Source organism: Sciurus carolinensis, chromosome 18, assembly GCF_902686445.1.
Source record: "Sciurus carolinensis chromosome 18, mSciCar1.2, whole genome shotgun sequence".
NCBI classification, from domain to species: domain Eukaryota; kingdom Metazoa; phylum Chordata; class Mammalia; order Rodentia; family Sciuridae; genus Sciurus; species Sciurus carolinensis.
Genome location: NC_062230.1, coordinates 39,492,089 through 39,518,175, shown reverse-complemented (window position 1 = coordinate 39,518,175; position 26,087 = coordinate 39,492,089). Strand labels below are relative to the sequence as shown.

General features: G+C 45.6%; 1 protein-coding gene across 5 annotated transcripts in view; it reads left to right on the top strand.

Moving 5' to 3' along the window:
- The window catches only part of Pdpk1 (3-phosphoinositide dependent protein kinase 1), a 71,178-nt gene that overhangs the window by 24,026 nt on the left and 21,065 nt on the right, over positions 1 to 26,087 (top strand). For 3 of the 5 annotated variants that reach the window (XM_047533310.1, XM_047533312.1, XM_047533309.1), the window contains 6 exons: positions 5,135 to 5,398; positions 9,232 to 9,274; positions 9,533 to 9,670; positions 15,399 to 15,543; positions 16,200 to 16,297; positions 21,479 to 21,554. In XM_047533310.1, the coding sequence (XP_047389266.1) occupies positions 5,135 to 5,398; positions 9,232 to 9,274; positions 9,533 to 9,670; positions 15,399 to 15,543; positions 16,200 to 16,297; positions 21,479 to 21,554 (764 nt within the window). Of the gene's footprint in view, positions 1 to 3,006; positions 3,081 to 5,134; positions 5,399 to 9,231; positions 9,275 to 9,532; positions 9,671 to 15,398; positions 15,544 to 16,199; positions 16,298 to 21,478; positions 21,555 to 26,087 lie in introns of those variants that run through there. The other 2 variants (XM_047533311.1, XM_047533313.1) reach the window with 2 other exon arrangements.

Genomic DNA, 26,087 nt, shown 5'->3' with positions numbered 1-26,087 from the left:
CACTGCATCTCTCCTGGTGGGCTGGACTTTAGCATGGCCCTGTGCTCCCTAGGACTGTGCCCATTGCCTGCTGTCACACCTACTACTTGTGAACTGAGCACACGCAGTCCCCTGGAGGGAAGGAGTTTTTCTGGCACATCTAGCCTAACCAAGTGCTTTGGGGCCCAGAGTTTGAAGTCCTCTGCATCAAAACATCAAGTGGCACATCCACAGTGAAAACAGCTGCTCATAAATGCCACCATGGTTGTCTTTTTGATTCAGTTGAGTCTTACTCAGCTATCCCCCAGCACAAATAACAGCAAAGCTCACTTCCTGTCCTTAGAATCTCAGCTCTAATGGCACCTCTGGTCTTCTCACACACCTGGGTGTTTCCAAGGTGCTTACTCTTCTTTGTGGACAAATGTTAGCAATGTGGCCACCAATGCTGTACTTCCTCTTGAGTCAGTCCTGCCTGATGTTGGAGTCTATTGGGGCAAGTCAAGCTGTCAAGACATCCCTGTGTTTTCTAGCAACACCCTATTCCCATCTGACTGGCAGCCGACATGGATCCTGGGAGTTGTGGGGTCATACCACCTAGTTTTGGTGCCTGGACGAGGGACTGACTGAAACACAGACTTCCTCTTTTGAGGGCAGTGCTCTCCTGTGAGAATCAGTTCTGGAAACCTTTATATTTTATTTATTTTTTTTATATTGAGACACAGTCTCACTAAGTTGCCAAAACTGGCCTTTAACTTGTGATCCTCCTGCCTCAGTCTCCTGAGTGCACTGTTATTTTGGTTTTGCTTTTTGTACCAGGGGTTGAACCCAGGGATGCTTCACCCCCGAGACACACCCCCAGTTCTTTTTATTTTTTATTTTAAGACAGGATCTTGCTAAGTTACTGAGGCTGGCTTTGAACTTGACATCCTCCTGCCTCAGCCTTCCAAGCTGGTGGTACTACAGGCGTGAGCCTCTGCACTCAGCACACTTGTCAGTTTTTAAGGAAATAATGCATTCTCTTGAACAGCCAAATTGAAGCTGCTTGTATTAGTTGTGCTGTTGTTGACCACTAGCTCTACACACCTCATCAAAGGCTCTGCTTGCCCTGGACTGGAAACCAGGTCTGGGCCTGATTTCCTCATCTGGTAGAGAAGCAGCTGGACCCCGCTTTCAGGAGGACAGCATTTGCCTTTATCTCTGGCATCCCTTGTGTTGTCTCCTTGAGCCTGACTTGGCAGGAGGCTGGGCACAAAGAAGAATTTAGGTAGGGCCTGTGAACATGCCCAAGTGGATCTGACTTACACATTTGATGGGACAGGTATATGGACCTCTCCCTTCCTCTGCTGTGGGGCAGTGGTGACTGCCCAAGGCATGGCCAGGTCAATTTCTGACAACTGCTGTAGTACCTGGGACTATGCAGTGTAAAGTGCTGGTACCTTCTGCTTCCCTGCTTTTGTGTTCTCTAGTTCCTCTAGGTCAGCATTATCCTCCTGTTCTGTTGTCCCAGGCCTAAGGGTTTGCTCACAGGGTGGTCCTAGCACCCTATGTTGTGTCTGGGAACCTTGTAAATGCTCTTAGAGTGCTGTTGTACCCAGTCCATTTATAGCATGACTGGCCTGATTGGTGAGGAGAATCTTGGCTGATTGTGGTTCTTGCTGGCCTTGAGCCTGGTGATCATGAGCTTTCCCCCATTTACCATAGTCCCTGAAGACGGAGAGTTCTTGCTGATCTCCAAGGGGAGAGTTGTGAGAGTCTGAGTAGATTTATGCTGTAGACTTTGTTGATAGGGACAGTCATTAAGGTACCAAATAAACCTTAGGACTTTGACACCTGGTTCCTTGTAAAATAGGGTACTTATGAAATCTGTAAGGTACACTTAATGCCCGGCCAGAGGACCTTTTAAGAAAACATTAGCTTTCCACAAATAAATGGTGCTTTTTGGATACCCAGGCCAACTAGAGGTTCTGTGTTCCTGGCCACATGTGGGGAGGGGGTCATTCATCCTTGGGAACATGCAGGGTGTCCTGTAGTCAAGGCATGCTTTAGCTGTTGAGCTTGGGGCTCTCTGATGAAAGGTCATGGATGTTTCCAGTGAGTCCAGTAGTCTAGAGAGTTCTATGCTTCCAGGATGCCAGTGCTGCTGCTCACCCTGGCAGCTAGGTCAGCATCCTGGGCACATGGGATTTCTCCCCCTAGAAAGGACACCTACCTTTTCATCAGCACAGAGTTTGGAACCTCTGGTTTCAAGTTATAGTTATCCTAGTTTTTGTTATTAAGAACATGGCATAACTAAAATCTATACATAATGCCACTTCTTTAACAACCACTTTTTGTCATTCTTTTGTTATTCTGTTCGTAGTTGTGTTTAACAGTTTTGCAAGGTTAGTATTCATCCAGTTTTGCATTCCTACATTCTTTTGGGGGTACTGGGAATTGAATACAGAGGTACTTTATCACCGAGTCACATCCCCAACACTTTTTTTTTTTTTTTTGGGGGGGGGGACAGGGTCTCCCTAAATTGTTTAGGGCCTTACTAGTTTGCTAAGACTGACCTTAAATTTGTGGTCCTCCTGCCTCAGTCTCCTGAGTCACTGGGATTACAGGTGTAGGCCACCATGCTTGGCAAGCTTTCTTATATATGTTTACTTCATTTTTTATTTAGAAGTAGTTTCAAACTTACAGAAAAGTTGCCAGGAGAGTACAAAAGGTTCTAATATACTCTTAATCCAGATTCACCAATTATGTAACCATGTGTCCACACCTTTTATCTATTTTAAAGGGCTGCATAGTGTTACATTCAGTGTATATATCCTGGTTTACCTAGACCTTCTCTGTTTTGAGCATCTAGGCTTTTTGAAGTGTTTGATATAATCCATTCAAAGGTGCCTTGGGGTGTGTGTGTGTGTGTGTGTGTGTGTGTGTGTGTGTGTGTAGTGCTGGGGAGCAAATTCAGGACTTTGCACAGGCTAGGCAAATACTTTACCACTGAGCTACATCCCTAGACCTTTTTATTTTATTTTGAGACAGGTTACTAAGTTTCCCAGGCTGGCCTTGAATTTATGATCCTCCCGCCTCAGCCTCCCAAGTAGCTGGGTTCATAGGTATGTACCACCATCCCTGTTTCCTCCATATTTTTATACATGTTCTCATACCTTGCCTAGAGTGATGATAACCTTTCATACCCATAAAAAGGAGACTTTTCCTGGCCATGGAGCAGGTACAGAGTTACTGATGATGGCTCCTTGGTTGGGAACTGGTTGAGGTGTGTTTCCAGGTGACCTGGACTTCCCAGGGACAACTTCCCTGTGGAGCTGAGGTCCACACACTGAACGTGGGGGGCTGCCCAGGTGCCTACTGTTCTTGCCATCTGTTGGTGCTTCTCTACCTTGGTGTTTATCATGTTTGGGTCACAGGATATTCTTTCCAGATTTGTCTTTTTTATGCAATTTGTGGTCTCAAGAGGACCACCTCTTCTTACTTTTGGTGGCTGAGTTGTCTTGTGGCTTACTCTGCCTGTGAGCCACCTGTCTTTTTTTTTTTTTTTTTTTTTTTTTTTTTTTTTAGAAAATGTTTTAAAATTAGAGCTTTATAGTTATACATTAGTAGTTGGGTTCATCCTGACAAACTCACATATGCATGGAATTGATTCAGTTCATGGTCCCCCCATTCCCACCAACCCACTTGTCTTTCCTGTGTTTGGAATGTTTACTATCTTTCCAGAGCCCTGACTTCTCTCTATGTATCATTCCCTGTTTATATGGAAAGAGAAAAATATTTTTCTGTCCTTTTAAACAGATGCGCAGACAGTTCAAGAAATAGCTGTGTCCACGCTTCCTTTTTTACTTAAATTAAGAAAATTAAGCATTCAGTTGTCTTCAGCCATTTTGGGGAGTGCCGGTGCTGCGTATTGAACCCAAGGCCTTGCACATGAATGCTCTACCACTGAGCTACACCCTTTTTAATTTTTATTTTTATTTTGAGCTAGGGTCTCACTAAATAGCTGAGACTGGCCTTGAACTTGTAATCTTCCTCCTGCCTCAGGCTTCCTAGTTGATTGGATTATAGGTGTGGGCCACCATGCATAGTCAGTTTCAGGTTGTTCTGATAAGTCTGTTTTTAGTGTTTGAAAGGGTCATATGTTGGACAGTGACAACCCTGGCAGGCTGCTGTCCTGCAGAGGAGAGACCCTTGGTTTTCATATGCAGCATGGATTTCAGAAGTACATTGAAATAAGTCACATGTCCTCCTGGGTTCTTTAGTGGGCAGGAATATGGAGACCAGCACCTGGGTGCTCCAAGTACATTTTGTATTTTTGTATTTTCTTTTCTTTTTTTTTCTTTTTTTTTTTTGAGGGGGACTACCAGGGATTGAACTTAGGGGCACTTGACCACTGAGTCACACCCCCAGCCCTATTTTGTATTTTATTTAGAGACAGGGTCTCACTGAGTTGCTTAGCGCCTCACTGTTGCTGAGTCTGGCTTTGAAATCCTTATCCTCCTGCAGCCTTCCAAGCCGCTGGGTATACAGGCGTGTGCCACGGTGCCCAGCATCATTTTGTATTTTCTTTCCTAGTCTAGTGGTAGGTGGGCCATTGCCACCATTGTGAGGACATGAGGGGCAGAGATGGGGAAGGGGTTTTTCTGGGTGTGAATGCAGATTTAGCTTTAAATACTATCTGATTCTTTCTCAGTGCCCACTTCCATTTTTAATTGTGTTCCCCCTGAGACTTTCGTGTTTCAGTGTCTCATTGACAACTGTTCTGTAGTTGCTTTGTTGACATTTGCCTAATTGCTTTCCAAAATAATTTTAACAGCTACACCGGTTTTTGGTGCCAGCTGCAGTATGAATATGAATGTGCTTGCTGTATCACAGTCTTGCCAGCATTGGGTGTCTCTGTGTATTGTAAACATATTTAATCATTGCTCTTATCTACTCATCCCCCATAATTAAAATGCACATTACTGTCTGGTTGCTGTAGCTTGGCCTTAGAAAGTTGGTTGGAGACTCGTGCAGTGGTGAGGGAGAAGTGAGGAGCAGTGACTGGTATGAGCAGGTGAGAGGGTGGCAGCCCCAGAGGCCTGCAGAAGGTCAGACTTCAGTCCATGTGTGCTGGACAGTGAGCCATTTGTCTTTCTTCTCTTCTCTGTGTCCACAGTATGACGCCGTTCCCATTCAGTCCAGTGTGGTGTTATGTGCCTGCCCGTCTCCATCAATGGTGAGGACCCAGACTGAATCTGGCTCGGCCACTGGCATTCCTAGCAGTGGCAGCAGGCAGGGCCCCACTATGGACGGCACTACAGCTGAGGCCCGGCCAAGCACCAACCCTCTGCAGCACACTGCCCAGCCACCACAGCCACGTAAGAAACGGCCTGAAGACTTCAAGTTTGGGAAAATTCTTGGCGAGGGCTCTTTTTCAACAGTGAGTATGTGCTGCTGCTTATTAAATGACCATGTTTCCCTTGGGAGGGCCAACTGTTGTGGAGTTAAGAGCTAGGACACCTGACTGCAGGTAGCATTCTTCCTGGGAAGTGCTCCCAAGCTTCTTTCTGGTGTCTGTCTCCTGCTATGAAGGCCATTGGAGTCTTCTAGACCAGGCTTCCCCAGCAGACCACCAGGAGTGTGTGTAGAACGTCTAAACCTGATTTTGTAGATGAAAGCTTTACAAAGCATCTCTTTTCGACATGATGACATACTTCTATAGTCCCAGCTCTTAGGAGACTGAGACATGAGGATCGCTTGAGCCCAAGAATTTGAGACCAGCCTGGGCAGCATAGTGAGACCCATCTCAAAAACATCTCTTGATTTGTGGTTGTTCTTATAATACAAGTTAATTTCATTCTGACCTGATCTCAGCAGCTTGCATTCTGTGTTCTCCTATCCCAAGGAAGTTTTTGTGTTCCTGAGATTGAAAGTTAGTATCTTTTCAGAGATTTTTGGTAACAATTAATGCTTCTTTTAAATGTCTCTTTTTTAAATTGATTTTTATTTGTTTTAATATATAAAGTAGTATATCCCAGATTTTTCCTTCTCATTTTTATAAACAGTAACATTGTCACAGTACTATCCAGTCATTATGAGATTTATCTGACTTGTGTTTTTCTCTGAAAGCAAAGAAACAAAGGTTGACAGCAGCATCTGGGTTGCTGAGGTGGGACCCAGAAGGGCAGTGGACTGGACTGTGCAGGGTTGTGGCAGCTCAGAAGAGATCCTGACTGGGGGTGTGCAATCTTGGTTCAAAAGTGCCCCCACTGGCCTTCAGTTTGAGACAGGTGCTTCAGGGTAGCCCTGGAGGCACCTCACCCTGAGAGAGTCCTGAATAACCAGTCTTTTCTTGCCAGCCTTTGTGAAGAAACCATAAATGGAATTGTGGAATTTGTTGTCCCCCCCCCTTTCACATTTACGAAAGATTCTAAAATGCAAAGAACATGGAATATAGCTCACCTGCATTCTTAACGTATTGTCATCTTGTTTTACTTAAGTAAACATGAATGTTAATTTTTGCTGCCCTTACACTTTTTTTTTTTTTTTTTTTTTGGTACTGGGGATTGAACCCAGTGAGCATTACCATTGAGTTATATTCCCAGCCCTTTTTTTTTTTTTCTAATTTTTTTAGTACCAGATAATGAACCCAGGGGTGCTTTACCACTGAGCTCTATCCCCAGCCCTTCTTTTTTTTTTATCTTGAGGCTGGGTCTCACTAATTTACCCAGACTAGCCTTGAACTTGTGATCCTCCTGCCTCCATCTCCTGAGTCATTGGGATGGCAGGTGTGCACCACTGTGCCCCGCTCTCCCCTCACAGTTGTAACTTAGATTTCTAATAGCAACTTTCATGAATAATATTGTTTACAAAAGGATTGCGTCCTCATGAAAGAGCCCTCAGCTGTGAATATAGTTCCAGTTGTTCTGTACTTAACTACCATTTAAGAGAGAGAAAACTGCCTTGAGAACCCTGGGCAGTAGTACCCCCAGTTTTTTGTTCTTATTACTTAGATTGTCCAAAGTTCTTCTCTTGGTTTGACTTTGTTAAATTTATCTCAACTGGAAATGGAGACTTACTTGTGGCATTGCTTGTGTCCCTGGATTAGGGAGTTTGTAGTAGGTGTCGCCCTTTCTGGGTGGCATAGTCATAGTTCTCACCCTAAACCATTCTCGACCTGGCCAGGCAGTACCTGGGAAAGTACTGTGAGTCAGGAGCTCCTTCTTCTGCTGTTAATAATCTGTAGCCCTGTGTCTCAAATTAGGTGTTACCCTCCCATCTTTCTAACTATTCCTGAATTAGAGACCACTTAAAATTAGATTTCCAGGGGAGAGGCACAGTTACAAGGTTGAACCAAGATCTTGAGTGGGCAGATCCTGGTGTTAGTGCAGGAGAGACAAGAGGTCCCTGAGGATACCACAACATCCAGGGTAGCCTGTCATCATCCTGGGTCATGTGGAGGGATATGTTGCAAATGATTCTCTGGAACAGGACCCCCTCCCTTCCCTTGGGAGACCTGTTAAAATGCTCAATTTAGATAACCAGAAAGATTACATAAATGTGGTCTTAGAAAGGATTCCACTAAATAGCAGTACTCTCTAATAGTTCTTCTTCCCTTTTGCTAATTATGAAGCTAGCACATGCTCTTGTGAAGGATTGTGATATTGTATAAATGCACAACCCAGAGAAGAATGTTCTGCCCTGGCCCACTCCTCTCAGCCTCAGTGATTAAAAACCACCCATACACAGCACATTCCTCTGGAAAGATCTTTGAGATCTTTCCACCTGAGTGCATATAACCCGACCTTGTTCACAATAGGCAGGCATCTCACAGTGCTTTTCCAGGACCATGCCTGAGGAATTCTGTCAGGAATCCTGTCATGATTTGACTCACAATCAGGGACTGAGTAAACCAAGTCTTCTGTGGGGCCCAGGAATTTCACAGGGACCAGTTTTATCTGCTCTCTGGTCCTCAGGCTGTTGCTCTACAGGTGTCTTAGGCACATTTGCACACACAGGCTGTGATGGGGCCCCCTGTGGCAAAACTATCCTGGCATGCTCTGGCCAAACCCTGGGCGCGTCAGCTACTTCCACTTTGATGCCTCAAGTGTGGTCAAGGTTATACAGTCTTTCTGCATTTGTGATGCCACACTTGGCACCCTGTCTTCGAAGTAGGGTTTGAGCACAGGCTTCCGAGGTGGCAGTGTGAGTGTGTCCTGGGAAGGTGGCTTGCTCCTGTGCTGGTTTAGTTCCCTGTGCCCTTTATGTATAGGATATTTACATCATCTGATGAAATGTGTGGTAGCAATTATTTGTGATTGAAGTCTAAGTTTAGGACTGCTTTTTGCATTGTACATATACTGGAAGGACATGTTCTTAAAGTTATTTTTTGAAGAAATTCCAAGTACCCACTTGTATTTGGATATGTTAGTTTACGGGTCCTCCCCCACCTCCCCCTGGCCAGTAGTGGGGATTGAACCCAGGGTCTGGGGCTTGCTAGACAAGGTCTCTGAGCTACATCATCAGACTTAAAATTTTTATTTTAAAAAATGTATTTTGTGGGCTGGGATTGTGACTCAGTGGTAGAGCACTAGCCTAGCATGTGTGAGGGTTCAGTTTTTAGCACCACATATAAATAAAGGTCCATCAACAACTAAAAATATATATTCAAAAAATTATTTTGTGACAGGGTTTCACTAAGTTGAATTTGCTTGTGATTCTTTTGCCTTAGTCTCCTCAGTAGCTAGGATTACAGGTGTGTGTCAGTGTGCCCGGCTACAAAGTTCTTTTTTTTTTTTTTTTTTTTTTTTTTTGATAACAGGATTGAACCCAGGGGCACTTAAGCACTGAGCCACATCCCCAGCCCTTATTTTTGTATTTTATGTAGAGACAGGTCTCACTGAGTTGCTGAGGCTGGTTTTGAACCCGCGATCCTCCTGCCTCAGCCTCCTGAGCTGCTGGGATTATAGGCTTGTGCCACTGTATCCAGCTGCAAGGTTCTTGAATTTGTACTTTCACTGTGCTATAGGGACCAGTGGCAGCTGGTCATGAGCCTTCTGAAAACAGTGGAGAGATTTATATGTTTGCTGTTAACTATTAGAACACATTAACATGAGCAGTGGCTTTGTACGCTTGTTTGTTAGTATAGAACCAAAGGATTTACGTAATTTCAAACCTTGAGTTGGGTGGGGAAGTCTGTCTTTTCAGACTGTCTCCTGGTTATTACAGTGTGTGTTCTTTTCCTTCTCTTTTCCCCTTTTCTTCCCAAACCAGGTTGTCTTGGCCCGAGAACTGGCTACCTCCAGAGAATATGCCAGTAAGTACTAATTCCAGTGAGCTGTGTGTATGGGACTTGGGGACAGAGCAGCCTACTGCACATGGCAGACTGGATGGCAGGGTCCAGAGGTTTCTCTGCTGATTTCAGGGTCTAGAACATTGTTGGTCTTAGAGACTGTGAAGCTGGTGTGGGTAATTTTGGGAAAACTATCATTTGTACCAGTTTTATCTTTATGATTGTGTATTTACTATTTTTCACCTTTCCAATTGTAGTAACTTACTTCTCTCTCACCTTAAGTTAAAATTCTGGAGAAGCGTCATATTATTAAAGAGAACAAGGTCCCATATGTAACCAGAGAGCGAGATGTGATGTCGCGCCTGGACCATCCCTTCTTCGTTAAGCTTTACTTCACATTTCAGGATGATGAAAAGCTGTGTATCCTTTGTGTGGTCTACACTATCTGAAATCATACCAGTTATCCCTCTCATTGTGGAATCAGCCCCATTTTTCTAGCAAGTTACCCCTTCCCCTAAAAGAAAAGGGTATAGTGTGGCTCCCCACCCCTGTTGCTGTGGGACCTCTTGAATGGCCAATATTCCTGGAGGCAGTAGGCAGTGCCAGAGCATGGCCGAGGCTTCCTGCTGTGTTGTTCTCTGAAGAGGAAGTCATCATATAGTTTTGAGGGTTTTATTGATGAACTTTTTACCTACAGATTGTTGGTTATTTAACCCTGGCTGCTGGGCTGCTAGATATCAATACAAGGTATCTCCTTCTTCCTCTAACAAGCATCTGTGGAGTATGTTAGATGTCAAATCCCATGCTCAAATAAAGCAGAGGACAAGAGAGGAGGAATGATCTTGGGTGTCCTTGGGCTCCTAGGGTGTCTGTTGGCTCCTGTTTGCATCCTTGACCCCTGGGTTGTGGGATTTGGTTGGAAGGGACAAACTTTTCTGGGCATTTGAGAAGTGTAGGGAGTGACTCACAGTATCTTGAATCTTCTTCCTTCTATCCTGAGTGTAGTTCTCCTGTGGGCTTTCAGCTTGCTTAGTGCCTTTTGCTCTCTAGAACTGTCCTATTTCTCTAGCAGGTCTTCATTTTGTTCACATTCTCTTGTCCTTGATTCCCTGAACTTTGGGAACCCTTTCTTTTACTCTTTTCAAACTTTTGTTTAGGAATCAGGGAGGCAGGTCTATGGATTTTGAGGACAGGCCACACCTCTGGGCCAGGCAGGTGGGCTTTCCATGCTCCCAGAAGGTGCTCTTCTAACTTTAGGGGGCCCCACCCTTCACCCTGCCACTCTCAAGGCTTGGCTTCCCCATTTCACCTGGGTGGAGGGGCCTGGTTTCTCTCTGTTCCTTCTCCTTCTGCCCCCTCCCACTTATTTTAAAACTTTGCTCTGTTCTGTTCTCACTTTATTTTTTTGTGTGGTGCTGGAGATCCTATCCAGAGCCTCATGCATATTAAGATATGCTGTATATTGAGTCACATTCCCAAACCCCTGCTCCACTTTAAAAAAAATATATATTTTTATATTTTGTGGTACTGGGAACTGAACCCAGGGATGCTCTGAGCTACATCCTCAGTCCTTTTGAAATTTTATGTTGAGGCAGGGTCTCGTTAAGTTGTTCAGGTTGGACTTGAACTTGTGATCCTCCTTCCTCAGCCTCCCTGAGGAGGCTTCCTGGGATTATAGGTGTGTGCCACCGTGCTTTGTCTCTGTTCCCACTTTAAATACCATCTTTTGGCTGCTTCAACTGCTGCCTGGATTTGCTTGTTCTTTTGTTCATTTATAAGTGCTTATTGTGCTCAGGGAGATTGGGATGTGCTGGTAAACAAGGAGAAGGCTCTGCCCTGGTGGTCTCCCTATCAGGGAAGGAGTTACGAGATGCACAATATCAAGCTATCATAGTTGTCCAGGTAGCAGGATGAGCTACAGAAAGTAGAAAGGCCACAATGTGCAGGTATCTGGAATGTGGGGCTCTCTGAACTCAGTGGACTTGTGAGAACAGGAGAATGTGAACCTGAAGAATGGGCAGTCTGTGGGTGTGATGTTCTGTGAACCATGATGACCTGGCACCAATTGTAAATATTCTCCTATTTGTGTTGGGGAACACAGGGTTTGCCCTGCCCTCATGGTCCATAGTAGGGAATGGGAGCTAGAGGCAGTGGGGGCGGGGGTCGGGGTAGGCAGAAGAAAGCAGAGTCAGGTGACTCCTGGTATTTGCCTTCAAAGCCTAGTATATAGTGCTGTTACTTAGCTGGGAGAGACTGGGCTGAGGGCATAAGACACATACACGGGTGCTTGCTGTGCAAGGGCTGAGTGGGCCATGGGGTGGTTGCTGTCAGAGATCTGGAGGCTCAGGATGATGTGCAGATCCAGAATGGGCTAGCTGGCCACCCGAAGAAGGAGACTGTGATAAGTTGTTGACAGTGAATAAGGAGCATGGAGATCTGATGGTCACAGGCTCAGATTTGTTCCAATGGGGTGATAGTTGCTCAGCCAGCTGCTGCCCAGCAGCCAAATACATGGAGCTGTGCCTGACCAGGATTTGTACCTGTACAAGTCAGTGGCTGTGGGTGGGCGTTTCTTAGGGCAAGACTGAGAGCTGAGGCAGATGGAAATGAAATACCAAGTGGGCTCTTCCTGGTGGTTTCCCTTAGCAGTTGTGTGATCTGGTAGGTGGTAGATGTGTGGTCTGGGGAGGCCTTTTTGGTGGTGGTTTTAGATTTGATTGAATAGTGGCACCTAGGTGGAGCCTGTTGTCTCCCAGTATCGCTTGTGGTCCCACCTCTGCTGCTTATGTGGCAGCCATTAGCTGCCTCATCTTGCTGTTTCATGTCTGTCTTTCTCACCTCTCTTTTTAAAATTTAAGATGTCAGTAGCCCTTTATTTTATCTATTTATTTATATGCAGTACTGAGAATCAAACTCAGTGCTTCACACATGGTAGGCAAGCATTCTGCCGCTGAGGTACAACTCTAGGCCCTGTCTTTCTCACCTCTGATGCTGCCTTGGTCCCTCCCTTATGCCCCCTGGGACCCAGTGTGAATGCATCCCTCTTTGAGAATTTCTAGCTACCAGATAATCAGAGGTCCAAAACCTCAACTTCCTGCAAGCTTTCTGGATGATGTGTCCTGTTGGCTGGGATGCTTCAGACTGTCGACTTTGTGTTACCACCACGAAATGCCTGAGGCAGCGAGCTTTATGAAGGAAAGCAGTTTGTTTAGCTTGTTTAGTTTACAGTTTGGAGGCTGAAAGTCCTGGTGCAGGCTATAGCTGATGGTAAATGGTGGAGTGTGTACAGAGAAATGATCACATCTCAAACCAGAAAGTGGAGATAGTGGACATAGCAGGGTTTGCTATTCTATGACCATCCTCTCTTGAGAACACACGAGGAGGTGCTTCATGTCCAGTGACCTAAGTCCTTAAGAGCTCCAACTCTTAAAGTTTCTATTACCTCCCAGTACTGCCACTCTTGGAACCAAGTCTCAATCATATGCACCCTTGAGGGACCTCAAAACCATATCCAAATGATTCTTGGACAGAATGATAATCACTCGACTTCATCTCCTCCTAGTGTCATGGGTGGTGGTGGGTCAGGGCTGAGCCCAAAAGAGACTGCTTTTGCTGTCTGGTTTTCCAGATGGGTCTGACCAGAGCAGTGCAGGTGGAGAGGACTCCAGCTCACTTTACCATTGAACTATATCCCCAGCCCTTTTTATTTTTTATTTTGAGACAGGGTCTCACTAAGCTGCTTAGGGCCTTGCTGAGTTGCTGAGGCTGACCTCAAACTTGTAATTCTCTTGCCTCAGTCTCCTGAGCTACTGGGATTACGGGCATGAGCTTACGTACACATTGTTCTTGATGATTAAGATAAATTCCTTTCAATCCCCAGCACCACAAAAATAAAATAAAGACAAATTCCAAAACCCCAGAAGGTCATGAGGGCTCACTCACCTCTTGCAAGAATGAGACTCAGGGATTTCTGCTTCATTCAGCATCCTTGGTGTACATTGTGTTGAAAAGAAAATGAAACTCTGCATGAATAAGTGCCCAGATGTGACACCATTCTCCCTTTAGCTATAATCTCCAGTGGGAGAGGGGAGTGGTTGATCAAGTACATTCTCTGGTCACTACCTGTAGTGACTTCAGAGTGAGCCCACCCACCATAAGGACAGATGAGGGCAGGCAGAGCCTGGGGGCACCTTGCCACTGCCTGAAAACAGGTAGGTAGGTACATGCAGGGCCCACTGTCCTTCTTCAATAGATGCAGGGTAGGCCACCAGGAGAGCAAGCACAGTGACTGGGCCAAAGTGGAAAGCCCCCAACCCCCAGGGCAGTGCTGCCTTGACTCAAGTCTGAACAGTGAGGGGCCTTGCTCCTTGTACATAGATGAAGGCCGGAGAAGTCTATCTTCCTCTAACTCCCACGAAGGCTGGTTAACAACCTACTTGTCCTGGTGATGGCCCACCTGCAGAGTGGAGTCAGGAGCACTGCTCCTGGCCTCAGGGTTGGACTTTGGTTCCCCTCCTTTGCTTTGTGATCATGAGTCAGTTGCTTGATCTCTCATCCAGGTTCCTCCTCTGCAGATTGCAGGTGTTGGGCTCTCTGGGTCTGTCAGAGAGATCAACCACCTCTGCCTCTGCCTCGCTGCCCTGGCCAAGAGTTCTTAGGGTTCTGATGAGGTCTGAAAGAGCACCTTGGGATGAGGAAGACGTGTGACTGTGGAGAACTAGCAGCCTGAGCAGTAATCCTGGGCACCTGCTGCATTTAAGACCTGCTAATCACCCTCTCCTCCCTGCCCCAGGCTCATTAGCAGAGAACCAGAGGTGTCCTTCATGCAGAAACAGGAACCAGTGAGAGGTTGGATAAATGTCAAAGCCTTGAAGCTGGAAGAGGCTAGAAGCCACTCCCCCTGGCTGTGACTGAGATTGAGCCTCACGCCTGGGCTCCTAACTTGTGAGGTCTTATGGGCAGCCCAGGTGGAGTCAGAACTAGCAACTCCATGGCGTAACCTCCCTTTTAGGAAGCAGACAGGGTGAGGTGAGGAGGGCCTGGGGGAGATCCTCTCCATTCTTCAGAGTAATGAGGTCCTTGCTTTTCGTTTCAGGTTTTTGTGAGAACTTGTCCCAGTGGGGAGGTGTGGGTGACCAGAGATCAGCCTGACAGGGGCAGCATCGACTGTGTTTTTTTTCCCTCCTTCCTTGGTGGGAGGTGGCAGTGCCTTGGCAGACAGAAGCCAGAACACAAAGACCAGCCTGGCACCATGAGCACAAGCCACCTTTCACAGCCTCTAGGAGCCACTACTTAGGGTGGTGAACACTTGGGTCCCTGTGTTCTGAACTGTCAGGGAATGAAGCTCCTAGATATTTCCAGTATTAGGCACAGATGTCCAGTGCTTCCCGGGGAAACAGTTATATGGGAGCTGTTCATTACCCTCAGAAGGAGAGTTCAAATGGAACATGTCTCACTGTGGGGTGCTGAGAAGGGTTGACTATCCCTTGTGTCTCCCCAGTGGGTGCCTCACAAATAGATCAGATGAATTGAGAAATTAATACAGTGACTCTTCTTTTACAAGGCATGTCACTTGTACCCAGAAGGAGAACCACATGCAAGAACCATTAGCATGGCACTCAGAGCTCTGTGATTTCAGGCAGGGTTCTCAGGACCTGTCTTCCAGAATTGTTCTGTTTTTACCTGAAGCCGTGTATACATTGGTGCCTTGGCCAGGGTCTGTAGGCACAACAGCCATCTGTAGTGGTTTTCTCTCATAGGCACCAGACACCTCTGGGGACCATGTTCAGAAGGGCAGTCTATGCTGAGAGGTGTTGTCTATGTTTTTCCAGGAACTGTGTCATTGTGTGCTTAGAAGCCCCACAGCTGGTGCCTGGTTTTGGAGCTAGGGCCTGGATCTGACTCAGAGGGCAACTGTCTTGGGTCACAGGTTGCTTCAGTTTTCATTTAATAAAAAAGGTTTTACTGGGCTGTTAAGGTTAGTGTTTTTTTTTTTTGTTTTTGTTTTTTTTTTTGCAGTGCTGGGGATTGAACCCAGGGCCTTATACATTCGAGGCAAGCACTTTACCAGCTGAGCTACATCCCCAGCCCAACATTAGTTTTAAAACAACAATTTTCCACCATTCTTCCTTAACTGTACAATATTCAGATTTTGGCCTTAGTTATGCCAAAAATGGAGAACTGCTTAAGTATATCCGCAAAATCGGTTCATTTGATGAGACTTGTACCCGATTTTACACAGCTGAGATCGTGTCTGCTCTAGAGTACTTGCATGGCAAGGGCATCATTCACAGGTAACCTAAGGGCCACCCAGGGTGGTGTGCATGGGATGGTCAGTGTAATGATTGGGCTAGCAGCCATTTGGCCTGTAAGCTATGGCTGACCCCAGACCACCCCAGGCCTCTAGGGTCAGCGTGGGTTTATGTTGTAGAGGGTGGGATGTAGGTGCCAGGTGGTGGCTCACTGTGAAAGCTAAGAAGAGGTTGAAGTCAGAGGAACCTGCTTGTCGAGTGTCTCACTTCAGTTACCAGGTCACAGTGGCCAGGTGTCTTTCTGCCCAGGCAGTAACTTGTACCATCTTGACTAGTGCTTTTATCAGTTATTGTTTTGTGTATACTTACTTCTGGTCTAATTTCCCATAACTTTCTGATAAAGTCAAATTGGAAGTATTCATAAGCTCTTTGAGTTAAAAATGATAGATTATACTGCAATAAATATATCTATCATTTATTAAAATGATAGATACTGTTAGGAAGTGATGTCATCACAATGACCTTATTGTATGCAGTTGATATTTATTTGGTGTGAACTTTGGACTTGTATTCTGCCTTAGTCTGTAAAGATGGTAAGTATTCATCACATCATCACTTCATTGTTGTCATCAAAAGGTAGAGTATGTAATAATGCTGCTGCTGTATTTCATCTCAAACATAATAATCTACTTTTACAGGGACCTTAAACCAGAAAACATTTTGTTAAATGAAGACATGCACATCCAGATCACAGATTTTGGAACAGCAAAAGTTTTGTCTCCAGAGAGCAAACAAGGTGTGTGAGTTTGGTTTCCAGCAGAGCTTAGCTCCATGCTTAAGACTGAGGTGCAACTTCTGAGAAATGTGTTGCTTTGTGTGGTCTTCAGCATTACTGCAGAGGTTTGTGGTGCCTTTCTTGGGGTCCCACTGTAGGGCCCCAGGCAGCATGTGCAGACTAGAGGGTGGAGGGAGGGAGGCTCAGTTCTCCTGAGTGCCCTGTGGCCCATCCTCCTCCACACTGTGGGGGCCATGTTGAGCCTGGCCCTTGCACCCCATGGCTCCTCCTGTGGATGCTGTAGGTCATGTCTAGGAGAACACATCCCTGGGCTCTAGTGCCCTCCACCAGCCCCTTTGGCTGGTCAGCTGTCTGACCATTTCCCCATCTGGTGTATGCATCTGGTTGTAGTGGTCTAGGCATCTGATTTTAGGGGAGGTTCTAGAAAATCACAGACCTGATTAGCTGTTGGTCAAGTACCTGTTTATAATCATTGATCTTCTAAGTCCTGTCAGTTGGAGAGTGTCCGGCCTTGCATCATATTACCACACCTCTACTACCGGAAGAGGTGCTACCAAGAATTCACTTGGGGGCTGGGGTTGTGGATCAGTGGTAGAGTGCTTGCCTAGCACTGGGTTTGATCATCAGTACCACATTAAAAATAAGTGATAGTAGAGTGAAACAGACGTTACCTCATGTACATGTATGACTGCATAACTGATGTGATCCTGCAATATGTATGATCAGAAAAATGAGATTGTACTCCATTTGTGCATGATCTATCAAAATGTATAAATGCAGTCTACTGTCATGTACAACTAATTAGAACAAATAAAATCAAAAAAGTTTTAAAAAATTAAATAATATAAATGAAGAGTTCACTTGGTCTGGGAGGTGGTCTGAGCTGTCTTAGCAGCTGGGGATCCTGTGCTCACTGTGGTATAAAGAAGAGTGGTTGAACTCCTGAAGACTTTTTTTTTTAAAGCTCTTGACCACTGAGCCACATCCCCAGCACTTTTTATTTTTTATTTTGAGACAGGGTCTCCCATAGTTGCTGAGTCTGGCTTTGGCTGTAAACTTGCAATTCTTCAGCCTCCCAAATCACTGGGATTATAGACCTGTACCACCATGCCCAGTGCTCCTGAAGACTCTTCTAAAGCATTTGGCAGATAGATGATATTGCCTTTGTAATGCAGTCTGGGGGAAGGGAAACTATCTGTGAGTTGATTAGTGATTTTGAGAGGGAACCTCAGGGATGGTGGTGTTTGTAGAGCTGCCTGGCCTCTCCTGTGCTTAGGCTGTCTGTGAGAAAGACATTGGAGGAAAGTGCTGGTGGAATAAATGTGCTGGGCACAGGCTTGTCACACCCATGTGTCGGTGAAAGAAAGGTTCCAGTATAAGCATCTCAATGTTGTGACTGCTTTCTGTGGAAAAGGGATCATGGTGGTTCTGACCTCTCCACCAGCAGCCAGCTAGTTCATGGGAGCCAGAGGGGATTACAACCAGGGCAGAGGAGAAGATCCCAGCTTCATGATCAGTTCTATGCACAGGGTGCTGGTAGGAGGGGAAGCCTGTTCCCCCAGGCAGCGCAGGCTTCCCATCCTGGAGTCTTTGTTTCTTCCTGGTTGCTGTTTGCATGGACGGTTCTTGTCCAGGTTCTGTCTGCCCTTTAACCTCTGTAGTCCTTGAAGTGTTTGGCCTCCTCCTGGACTGGGACTGTCTCTGTCAGTCCCAAGCACTGCCCTTGGGGGATAAAGGCAAACCTTCCAGTTGAGGAAGAGGTTCTTGTTGGCTCTGGTGTCTTAGATGATAGTCCTGTTCCCCTGGTGCTTCTGAGAGCTCTCACAAACCTGGATCTGTTGGACTTGTTCCTTGTAGATAGTAATCGTGTTACTGGCTAGTAATTCTATTTTTATGTACTTGGTTTAACCTTATAGCAACAGGCATTGTCCAGCTGGATGCAGTGACCCACACCTGTAATCCCAGCAGCTCAGGAGGATTGGAAGTTCAAAGCCAGCCTCAGCAACTTAGCAAGGCCCTAAGCAACTCAGTGAGACTTCCTCTAAAATATAAAAAACAGGCTGGGGATATGGCTCAGTGGTTAAGTGCCCCTGGGTTCAGTATGCACCCCCCCCCCAAAAAAAAAAAAAAAAAAAAAAAGCATTGTTCACTACAAAGTTGAAGCAAATGGGAACTTCTGTTTACCAAGTTTTTGTGCAGGGATCTGTCAGCTCCTTGTCCTCCCTGTGCTTGACTCTTCCTGCTTGATACAGGCCCATGACTTCCCCTGGGCAGCAGGGCTGGGACATCTTTGGTCCCCCATCAGCCATGGGAGCCACATACCTGGGCTGTGCTCTGGGTATCTTCCCTTGTGTTGATTTTCTTCAGACTCTGATAGTTGCAGCCAGGGCTCATGCCCTGTAGCCACTTAATATATATATAAAAATGTAAGTGCATCTGTGGATTGGTGAAATAAACCTTTTCTTCTTGAAAGCAGAATGCTAGAAGTCCTTACGGTCTTGTAAACCTGGAACAATTGCTTGTATATGCAGAGGAGGTGGCAGGATTGTTTCCTTCTTAGAGGAAAAGGGACGAGCATCTGTGATTCATTTTAGTAACTTCTGTTTGGAGTAGTGCAGAATCTTAGAATTTATTCCTGTTCTGGCTTCTTTTTACTTTTGTGCAGAGTTAGTTCCTCTAAAACATCTTGAAAGCTTCTAGAATAAGGTGTTGGTGGGAGCAAGGTCACCCAGGTTACTTAGCTGTGTACATGTTGCACTCCTCCTGGACAGAGGCTATAGGGCAGGTGGTGGGCAGTGGAGCAGGGCAGTTGGCAAGGGCATGTGGGATTGATGAGGGCTTCTGGTTTTGCCCTCACCTTAGGGTTCCTTAGGTACATCCTAGTAAAGGCATCTTAATCACTTGGACCTCATCTGTCCCTGGCCTTTGCCCTCTTTACAGAAGCCTTGGAAGAACTCAGGGCGTCCTGGAAATTTAGACTTGGGGGTTTGTTTCTGGAAACCTGAGTTCTGACCTATTAAGGTCTTTCTGGTATTCAACCAGGTGCAAAGGCCACACTCAGCAAACAGGAAGGAGAGGGGGTCAGCAAGTGTGGGCAGGGAGGCTTTAGTCACTGCAGTGGCCCCATATCCCCACTGGCGGTTGGTGATCATCCAGATCCCTGACCAGCTGCCATTTGCCTTTATGCTGTGCTATGGACTCGAGAGATCCTCTCATGGCTACCTAGGTCTTGCTATTATTCCAGCGTGGGCAGGACTGCCTGCCTAGAGACAGAAATGGTTGCCTTTAAGTGGATTTCACTGCATTACTGAAGTGTGCCCATCTTCCCACCCAGCATAGCTCTTTCTGTCTTGATAGGTTCTACTTTGGTCTTTCAGTGTGGGCCTGTTCTTTATGGATTAATGCTTATTGGAAAATGGCCCCCTGGAAGTTGCACCATTGCCACATCCCTAGCCCTCGTTTGTATTTTATTTAGAGATGGCATCTCCCTGAGTTGCTTAGAGCCTCACAGTTGCTGAGACTGGCTTTGAACTCACAATCCTCCTTTCTCAGCCTCCCAAGCAACTGGGATTACAGGTGTACACCACAGTGCCCAGCTTGTGTGTGTGTGTGTGTGTGTGTGTGTGTGTGTTTAAGGACTTGACAAATTTGATTACATCATAATTTTACATAAGGTAAAAAGATAAGTGATAAAATGAGGGAAATTCATACAACAGGTGAGAAATAACTAAGATCTGAAATACATAGCAAACCTTTAAAAATCAGCAAAAATGATACTAAAAAGTAAAATAAAAAATGAAGAACAAATGTAAATAAGGGATTTATGACACAGGAAATAAAAATGGTTGGAAGACAATGTTTTTTATTCTTATTAGTGCTTTATAGTTATTGGGTTTATCCTGACAAACTCATACACACACGGAATTCAATTTTAGTTCATGATCCCTGTGCCTTTTCCCTCTTTTCCTCTCTCCTCTCCCATTCTCCTTCCTCTACTCTACTATGCTCTAGAATATTGTGTTTCTTTAAAAAATATTTTTTTAGTTGTTGATGAACCTTTTTTTTTTTTTTATATGTGGTACTGAGGATTGAACCTAGTGCCTCACACATGCTAGGCAAGTGATCTACCACTGAGCCACAACCCCAGCCCCTAGACTATTGCATTTTAATTCACATTTCTTGGGTTCATTACATGGTTGAGTGGACTCGTTTGTTTTGGGCTCTTGGTTTGGTTTTCTTTCCTCTCAGGTCTCCTTGGTATCCTTGGTAGTGTCTTTCAGGGTTCTGGCAGGACACAAATGCAACCAAGAATTCTTAACAGAAAACCATGTCCTGTCAGAACCATTTACATGACTGAAGGACCAGCTAAACTGGGTTCTCTCAGAGGAGTTATGGGCCTACCTCAGCCAGGCCAGAGAGGCCAGGTGGGAGGGATGGCTCAGAACTGACTTGCAAGTGGAACAGGTGGTAGCAGCTGCATCGAGGGGACCAACCCTGCCAGCTGCTTAAGTAGAGGCCACGGGGTCAGCCGTGGTTTTGCTTTGTCTGCCTGTACTGTGACTGATGAGACCCCATAGTCCTTAAGACCTGGGGTCTCTGATGATGAGTGGGTCCAGAGGGCCTGAACACCACCCCGGTGACCTGCTAGTGAGCATCACACAGGCCAGAACTGGAGGTAGCAGAATGTGGAGGGTTTCTGGGACGGAGGACTCAGTCTTACTGGCCTTGGAGTCGCTGTGTGCCTGAGCTGGTGATGACTGAGAAGAGGCTGGTCTTTGGCCTGCAGCTGTTTGTTGTGGCTTCTGTGCATCAGTGTATGTTTAGGTGCTGCAGGTCCAGCAGTGAACACAACAGACAGGACCCCTTTTCTGCTGCCCTGCTGACAGGATGATGGGCGTGTATCATGAATGCTTTTTACAGTCACACATCACATCAGATGGGAGGTGCCAGGGAGGAGTGCACAGTGTTCTGGGGTCCAGGCATTTTGGGGTGGGTCTTGAAGAGCCTAGCTCCTGAGAGAACTCAGTTTGGTCCAGGTTACTAGCACCGAGCTGACAGTAAGCTCTTCTCTGCTGTGTTTGGACTGTGATACCTTGGGGAATGTACCAGTTGTATGGTTGTGGTTGGTGGGCAGGGGATTACAGCTCTAGGTATAACCTTTTCTCTCTCTCCTCTTTTCAGCCAGGGCTAACTCATTTGTAGGAACAGCGCAGTATGTTTCTCCAGAGCTGCTCACAGAGAAGTCGGCCTGTAAGAGGTAACCTGCTTTTATCCAATCATGTTTCTCTCCTCTCTATGGTAGTTACTAGTTTTCTTCATGAGAATTAGCATTTGAAAGAGGAACCTTGGTGGTCTTTATATAGTCAAGCATACTTTGAAAAAAAATTTTAACATTTTGCTTTTTAACCTATAGTTTTCCTTTGATACACGTGTGTTCCTTTATCATTATATTTTGTACTTCAGGGTTGGTTGTTGCTTTTTAAAAAAATCTTTTTAGTAGTAGATGGACACAATATCTTTATTTTATTTATTTATATGTGGTGCTGAGGATCGAATCCAGTGCCTCACATGTGCTAGGCAAGCGCTCTACCACTGAGCCACAACCCCAACCTGGTTGTTGCTTTTAAGTTAGGGATTTGCTCTTGTTCCTTTAGGAAACTGCTCAGAGGGGAAGTGCTATTGCCGTGCTCCAGGGCTGTGGGAGCTGTGTGCTGTTTAGTGTCACAGACTCTGCAGAGGTGGGCAGCGGCCCAGGAAGAATGGGAGAGGAGGTTTGCAGCTGGGTGCAACCAGTCCTGGTGTCGGCCCAGTAGTGTCACAGCAGTGAGGGTTTCTGCATGATGCAGCTGGTCCTTGGCGGTGGTCTCAGTCATGAATATTAGAAGAGCTGGCACCAGTCTAGAAGTAGGTTTTGTTTGGAAGAGTGCAGGAGGGTCAGTCTGCAGGGCAGTTGAGCAGCAGCTGATGGCCTGGAATAGGGAAGAGTTGAAGGTGCTGTCTTGGAAGATTGAGAGAGGTGGCACTAGAATCTGTGCTCAAGGTTTGGGAAGCAGTTCTAGGCAACAGGTCTATGAAATGAAGGTGTGGCTGGGCTTCCCACTCCCTGGACCAGTCAAGCTCTGCTTCGTGTCTGATTTGGCCCAACCTCTTGGTCCATTGTTACACACTCTCCTGCCGACAGTCAGTGTCCTGCTCTGACAGGTTACAAGGGGCTACCCCTGTGAGAATGAATGAGTGATTCTGGTTAGGCCACTCTGTTTTTAAGTTTGAAAGCTTTGACAACTCAAGGGTACGCCATGGGCACAAACATAATAGCTGGATGGAAGGATGCTCTGGAAAATTAAACTTGGGCATCTCAGTTGTGACAGGCTTCTCTTTTTTTATTTTTTTCTTACTCAGTCATGAGATTTTTGAATTCTTAACAAGAGCCAGACAGAGCTTCCAGTGGGAGTGGTTCTGCCCCTGGGGGCATTTGGCTATGTCGGAAGACAGTTCGGGTTGTCACATCAGTGGTGTGGGGTGCTCTTGACCTGTAGTAGTGAAGACCAGGGATGCTGCTCAGCCTCTTACAGTGTAGAGGTGCTTCAGCCAGGGTGCACCGTGTGAGTGGGAGGCATGGCCTCCTGGCCTCCACACGTATCATATCATTGTGTCTGAGAGCCAGTGTTCCTTGCTATCAGTTCTGCTCAGGGTTTCCAGCTTGTCAGCAATGACAGGGGTTCCACCACCTAGACCACTCTGCATGAAGCAAGAACATGCATGTGTGTTTGTGTGTGCAGCTCATGTTCTCTGTATAAGGATATGCAAGAAATGACAGGGCATAGGGCAGGGTTTCAAGGGAGACATCGCTGTGTATCTCCTTTGCTTTTAACTTTCTAAATCTTGGGATATTCCTTAACCCATTAAATCTCAATTCTGTGAGTATTTTAATGAAATTGACAGGTGTATTAAAATAGGTTGGAAATTATAATCTAGAGCTTATATATTATTATATTAATATTAGCTAATGTTCACTAATATTACTATCAGTTATATAATTATACTATGTGTTATATAATTTTATATTACATACTATAAGTTTTGGGGGTTATTTTTGGTATTGGGAATTGAACCCAGGGGCACTTTACCAATAAGCTAATTCCCAAGCCCTTTTAATTAATTTATTTATTTGTTTATTATATTTTTTTAGTTGTTGACAGACCTTTATTTGTTTGTTTATTTATTTATTTATATTTGGTGTTGAGAATCGAACCCAGTGCCTCACACAAGCTAGGCAAGTGCTCTACCACTGAGCTATAACCCCAGCCCTTTATTCTTTTATTTTGAGACAGGGTATTGTTAAGGTGCTGAGCCTCTTGCTATATTGCTGAAGCTGGCCTTGAACTTCTGATCCTCCTGTCTCAGCCTCCCAAGTCACTGGAACTACAGGCATGCACCATCATGCCTGGCCTGTATTTGTTTTTATAGGTATTACACATCTGGGGCTGTGGGTTAAAAATAATTGAGAATTCTTTTCATATTTTAGAAGAGAAGCCTAGCTATATACAATGGCACATGCCTATAATCCCAGCAACTCAGGAGGCTGAGGCAGGAAGATTGCAAGTCTGTGTCCAACCTCAGCAATTTAGTGAGACCCTATCTCAGAATAAAAAATATAAAGCACTGGGGATGTAGCTTAGTGGTTGAGCACCCTGGGTTCAATCGCCAATACCAAAAAAGGGAGGGGGTGCCTACTCATTGTCAAGAATTCTTAGAAAATGATTCTCCAGCTCCAGTGGTGGCACATTCCTATCATCCCAGCTACTCAAAAGGATGAGTTAGGGGGATTGCAAGTTCGAGACCAACCAAGACAAGTCAGTGAGACCCTTTCTCAAAGTAAAAAGATTTGAAGATGTAGCTCAGAGTTAGAGCACTTGCCTTGCATGTGGGAGGCCCTGGGTTCAAGCCCCAGTATTGCAAAAATAAGAAAAGAAAAAAGAAGTCTCTAGACCCACTTGCAGATAATAACTTGGTATGTCTTTCCTGTCTACCTTATATGTGTTTATGGAATTTTCATATAAATGGAGTCACTGCATAGCCAGTATGAATCCTGGTCCTCTTGGTTCTGTGATGAATAGTTCCCATGCCATTAAGATTGTCTGCCAGCCTCTTTACCAGCTGTGTAATTTTCTGTTGCATGAGTTTATCTTAGTTCATCAAATTGTCCCTTTGCTGTCAGACAGTTGAGGTCGTATGGGTGTGTCTGCTCTGTGCTGCTGGGCCCCTCTGGGTAGGAGGAGGGCACCAGTGCTCTGCTTCAGGGGTGCCCTGTCATCCATCTGGTGGGAAAGACAGTCCACAGTAAGAATTTAAAGAATCCTTGGTACATTATGCTTTCCAGAACCATTGTACTGGCTCCCCAGTTTTATTATTTCATATGCAGGGTTACTGGGGATTGAACTCTGGGACACTCTGTCACTGAGCTATATCCACAGCTATTTTAATTTTTTTTTTTTTTTTTTTTAATTTTGAAAAAGGGTCTTGATAGTTGCCCAGGCTGGCCTTGAATTTGCCATCCTTCTGCTTCAGTCTCCTGTGCAGCTGGGATTACAGGCATGTGCCACTTCTGGTTCCCCTCTATTATTGTATTAAAAAGACTAAATTTAGACTAATTTTAGAATTAAAATTCTAAAATACAAGCTCATGATAAAACATTGAGATAGGTGAAGAAAGAGAAAACAATGAAAAGTAAAAGAAAACGAAATTTTAAAAAAATTCAGATCATTCACAGAGGTGGAAGTCGTCCCAAAGCCCTTCCTGTTTGAATTCCCACACTCCAGAGAGGACCCTGAGAGGCTGCAGGTTTGACTGCCTTGCCCCTGCAACTTGCACACTGAAGGGCCTGGTTTTTCTTATGTCACTCTCTTTTTATCTAGACTAAACACGAAAAACCAAGTGTAAACTAGTTACTGAGTTTAATGTAAATTAATATTTTAAATGCTCTTTACCCTGTTGTGATTCAGATTTCTAATTTTTAAACCCACCCTAAGTGCCTCACTTGTTCCCTGGCTTGCAGGTGCTGGTGCTCCTGAGGTGAGGACAGGGCCTTCCCCCAGGCCTTGGCACACTGGCTGGCTTATTGTCTAGAGCAGTGGTTTTCACCCATGCCCTACAATATCATCTTCCAGAATGCCAGGCCATCAGCAGCAGCCTGTGAGCCCTGCACATACCCAGTCCTGTGGGGAGCTGGGAATGGGAGGCAGGACTTGGAAGAAATCCTATAAAGTCATTGCAGTGCATTGAGAGTGGGTGGGAGAGCCAGACTCTCATGGAGTGCTGTGAGGGCAGACAGAGCAGCAGTCTCAGGATCCCTAACAGCTGGGGACATTCTGGAAAGAATTTAGAGACATTTAGAGCTGTGCTGTTTTCCCTTGAAAATGGGTAATCCAAATGTTTATAAAGGAGGGGCAGGGCTTTTCACAGCGGAATACAAAAAGGGCAACGCCTCCTCTATGAGTGTCCTGTGGATGAGCCTCTTGACCCTGTGGCATGCAGCATTCCCACCTGTTCTGATGTGAGCTAAAATGGGTTAGCCTCAACTGTACCTCCTGCAGTGGTGAGGCCAGCTCTCCCAGCCCGCTCCTCAGCACTGAGAGGAGCTTGTTTTTATCAAACTGTTCCTGGTATCATCCCAGGAAAGCCGTGTGACTACCATTCTTCACCCTCCCACTGCTGTCTGATTGCAGTATCCTGGTGTGATGTGACATTGACAGTGAACTCTGCTGTCTCTTAGGGTGGGTGCAAAAGTTGT